The sequence below is a fragment of the Octopus bimaculoides genome, chromosome 19 (assembly GCF_001194135.2).
Source record: "Octopus bimaculoides isolate UCB-OBI-ISO-001 chromosome 19, ASM119413v2, whole genome shotgun sequence".
NCBI lineage: Eukaryota > Metazoa > Mollusca > Cephalopoda > Octopoda > Octopodidae > Octopus > Octopus bimaculoides.
The window spans coordinates 6,734,029-6,738,760 of record NC_068999.1 but is presented as its reverse complement, the minus strand read 5'-3'; the positions used below and the strand labels follow the sequence as shown (position 1 = coordinate 6,738,760).

Below are 4,732 nucleotides of genomic sequence, written 5' to 3'. Positions count from 1 at the left end.
TATACATAGAACCTTCTAAATCATATATATATATATATATGATGGGCTTCTATTAGTTTCTATCTACCAAATCCATTCGCAAGTCTTTGGCCAGTCCGAGGCTATAGTAGAAGACACTTGACTGAAGGTGCTACTCAGTGGGACGGAACCTGGAACCATGTTGTTGGGAAGCAAGCTTCTTACCACACAGCCACATTTGTGCCAAAATGGTTTTTTTATTGTTGCACAATCATGATCACCATGATGATCATCATCATCATTTAACATCCATCTTCCGTGCATGCATGGTTAGGCCGATGTTTAATCAATGAGATTTCAGATTGTTTTCATTTCAAGTTCTGCCAATGTCTGGGAAAAACAAAATGTGATGGTCATGGCTGGAATGCTTTTGATCACAGTTCCATTTAATCAACCTGAGTGGAGGACAGAAAGGCTAAACAACAACAACAACAACAATTTCAATTATATTTTTCTCTCCTTGATTTACGTTTGCCTTTTATGTTCCCATCCTTGCCAGACACAACCAGATCCGTTGTACATCAACAACAAGAGAGTGTATGGTTCCCCACAGATGCTGCAGTTGAGTCTTGATGGTAAACGACTCTATGTGACATTTTCACTCTATAGTGGTTGGGATCAACAGTTTTATCCGGAAATGACAAAGTAAGTTCATTTATTGTTATTATAACTAACACCGTTATTATCACTAATTAAAAAGGTAATAAATTTGCAAGTAAATTCTCCTTCTCCTCTTCCTTTCTTAAATGATGAGGAGGATATATATATATATATATATATATATATATATACACACACACACAAATATGTGTGTATTATATATATATATGTATATATATATATATATGTATGTATATATATATGTATATATATATGTATATGTATGTATATATAGGCGCAGGAGTGGCTGTGTGGTAAGTAGCTTGCTTACCAACCACATGGTTCTGGGTTCAGTCCCACTGCATGGCACCTTGGGCAAGTGTCTTCTACTATAGCCTTGGGCTGACCAAAGCCTTGTGAGTGGATTTGTTAGACGGAAACTGAAAGAAGCCTGTCGTATATATATATATATGTATGTGTGTATATGTTTGTGTTTGTCCCCCCAACTTCACTTGACAACCGAGGCTGGTGTGCTTACGTCCCCGTAACTTAACGGTTCAGCAAAAAGAGTTTGATAGAATAAGTACTAGGCTTACAAAGAATAAGTCCTGGGGTTGATTTGCTCAACTAAAAGGCGGTGCCCCAGCTTGGCCGCAGTCAAATGACTGAAACAAGGTAAAGAGTATATATATATATATATATATATATACATATATATATCTGTAATATAATATGTGACAATTACTCGGTTGCCATAATAAGACTCTGAGTTTCAGATGTCGGGGTGGAAACCTGCTCTGGCATCTCGTCAGTTATCGATTGCCTTGATAACTGACAAGATACCGGAGCAGGTTTCCGCCCTGACATCCGAAACTCGGAGTCTTATTATGGCAACCGAATAATTGTCACATATTATATTACAGATAAATTCCTCTATTTACATAATATCGAGTTCTCATTCATTCTTTTGTTGTCTTACCATTACTATTAATATATATATATATATATAGGGGTAAAGACCCCCTTCTGTTATCAATGACCATGGGATTGCACCTATAAAGTCCCCCCCACCAAGGTACATGTCTGGGCAAGGTTGTTTATGGAAAAGCAGCAGTTGCCCCTGCATACCAGCCTCCCCTCTCCATGCCATTGATGTTATCCAAGGGAAAAGCAAAGGGGCCGATACAGCTTGGCACCATTGATGTCACAACTCGTTTCTACAGCTGAGTGAACTGGAGCAACGTGAAATAAAGTGTCTTGCTCAAGAACATAACACACAGCCTGGGCCAGGAATTGAACTCACTACCTCATGATTGTGAGCCTGACGCTCTAACTACTGAGCCACGGACACATACACACACATAAATTAACTGGTACTTAATTTATCAGCCCCGAAAGGATGAAAAGCAAAGTCGACCTCGGCAGAATTTGAACTCAGAACGTAAAGACAGACGAAATACCATTAAGCATTTCGCCCGGCGTGCTAACGGTTCTGCCAGCTCACCGCCTTGATATATGCAAGCAGAGAATTAGCAAGTTTCTTAACTCTTGGATGACAGGGCCAATCTATTGGCCGAAAAGTCGAATGACGAAGAAAATTGTATTAGTTCATTCAATTTTCTACAAGAATATATATAGCTTTATATATGCAGGGTAATTAGTTAATTTTTCGTAATTCCTTTTGAAAAATAACTGCATGCCCTCTGTCGAGCTTGTGAAAAATGCTCTGTTTTCTTGTCATTGAAACTCCAAACCAGGTTCGGCCTCCAAAGGGTAAACATGTATAATCAGGAGATTGAGAAGTGTGTGTGAAGAAAAACATCTTAAAATCTGTTTCAGTCGTTTCTTTATCTAAACATTGGCCTTCTGACCTAATTTCTTCTCTTGTTTTTTCTTTTTTTTTTTACTGTTAAAGGGAAACTTAAGCCAAGTACATGGTTAGTGTCTGAATAAAACTATTTATTAATCCTCTTCATAAAAAAAAAAAAAAAAAAAAAATTCTGTAGCTTCAGCAAGTGTCCTCTTACTGGATTCCATCCCCATCTCTGTATAGTGTGTGTGGGGTGGGGTGATTTTTTATGGAATCCTACTTTTTTTTCCCCTTTCAAACTTTTAGGTCACTTATCAGTATAGAATAGATATTGTCAGAGGCTCAGTGAACCAGTTACAAACTGACACAAATACCACCACCACCACCACTGCAGCCATCGCCACCACCACGATTACTACTACTACTACCACCATTAGTAAGAATAATGAACCCCACTGCCACCACCATCACCGCAAACAACAATAACATCAACACTAACGACACCTCCCTCCCTGTCATCAGCACTACTACCACTACCAACAACAGCCAACCCCCTTCATCCCTCCCACCACAACAACAACAGCACCACTTAAAAATAACAACGCTATCCCCACCACCACCAACACTATCACTACAATAACATCACTAATACCACACCAACAACAGCAACATCACTATTACTACCACGGCCCGCTACCACCATCACCATGATGTAGTCACAATGTGCTTTCATTTCTCCCCTGATGCTGCCCTTCTCTTCCATGTTTTGACTAAATCCTCTTCTCCATTTATCTCAGAGGTCTTTCGAATGGCCTCTTTTAATTCCTTGGATACCATTTCAGCAACTGTAGCAGGACTTGTGCTTTTGCTATACTGCAATCACATCATTCACTATCAATTTAACACACTCACTGGTCTGATTTCCACTCATTAACTTATTATTTTCATGAGTGGCAATCAGACCGCCGGTGAGTGTGTTTAATTAATAAGGCACTGAAAGAGAATGACTCTCTCCAGGCACAATAAAACATATGTATATATATATATATATATATATATATATATATACACACACACATATAGGTTATGAGCAAAAGTGGTGTCCATCCTCTCACACCGTCTCCGATGAAGGGATATAATAAATATCCTGGGAACAGCTGTAAGACCTTCTATTTATAAATGTTCTATATTATACACAGCCTTGGTTCTTTATCTCATTACAAAATCCTTATATATATATGTAGAGGGGTGCAACTGGAGTAAAAACGAATTGGCAGAGGGATGAAACTGGTGGATTGTCAGCTTCAAATGAGTCTAACAGACTGCACTCTGCATCTATGGTGTTTTTATGTATTTCTGGTCTACAAAGCAATGTAGTATAAACATTCAAACATCATCACTATCTTTACAAATCCTGCTGCATTTCACATGGAATTTTTGGTCCTCCAAAGTCATCATGGTGTATAAGTTGACCTTGTTCTTTTTGGTTTGAAAAATTTGGCTTATATATCAGAAAATATGGTACTTTATTTTTTTGTTTATGTTGTTATGTTCTTTAAATTTGTACTCTGTTTCAATCTCTGATTATATTCTGTAGGAATGGTTCTGTGATGCTCCAGGTTGATGTCAACACTATCACTGGTGGCCTTACCCTCAACAGAGACTTCTGCGTGGATTTTCGTGAGGAACCGGAGGGTCCAGTTTTGGCCCATGAAATGCATTATCCTGGTGGAGACTGTAGCACAGATATTTGGTTATCTGACAAGGAAAACCCAAGTTTACTTGCTCACAAATTATAAAATAAAGCAAAGACATACAAAAGAAAAAATATTAACCACCCCCCCAAACAAACAAAATGAAATATAATGAGGAGTACAATATAAGAATAAAGAATTATAGGATTATGAGAATATAGAATAAGGAATATAAACAGAAGGGGGGGGAAAAAAAAACCAAAAGTATATCTTAATCCATGATAAGGTATTCTTTGATAAATAAATTCGTGTTTATTTTCAGAGGATTACCACATCATGCATGACTAATTGAAAATAATTTTTTTGTATCTGTGTGATTATCTTTAGATGCCCTTCACTTGTGGGCATGTGAGAATCCTGGATTAATAAATCCGGGGACATATGAAATAGTGTAATGAGGGTTGCTTGTGATAGGACTTTTTGATGCTATGACCTCCTCATGAATAAAACTACATAAATATATGAATAAATGTTTAAAATTCCAAGAATTTCATTTATAAATTATTTATTTTTGATTTATATTAAAGAATTCAGAAAAAAAAAAAAAAAA

General features: G+C 37.2%; 1 protein-coding gene across 1 annotated transcript in view; it reads left to right on the top strand.

Moving 5' to 3' along the window:
- LOC106878347 (methanethiol oxidase) overlaps positions 1 to 4,670 on the top strand; it is a 19,116-nt gene extending 14,446 nt beyond the window's left edge. Inside the window, exons 10-11 of the mRNA XM_014927537.2 lie at positions 518 to 663; positions 4,026 to 4,670. Coding sequence (XP_014783023.1) covers positions 518 to 663; positions 4,026 to 4,227 — 348 coding nt within the window. The 3' untranslated portion in view covers positions 4,228 to 4,670. The remainder of the gene's footprint in view (positions 1 to 517; positions 664 to 4,025) is intronic.
- Positions 4,671 to 4,732: the final 62 nt, after the last annotated feature.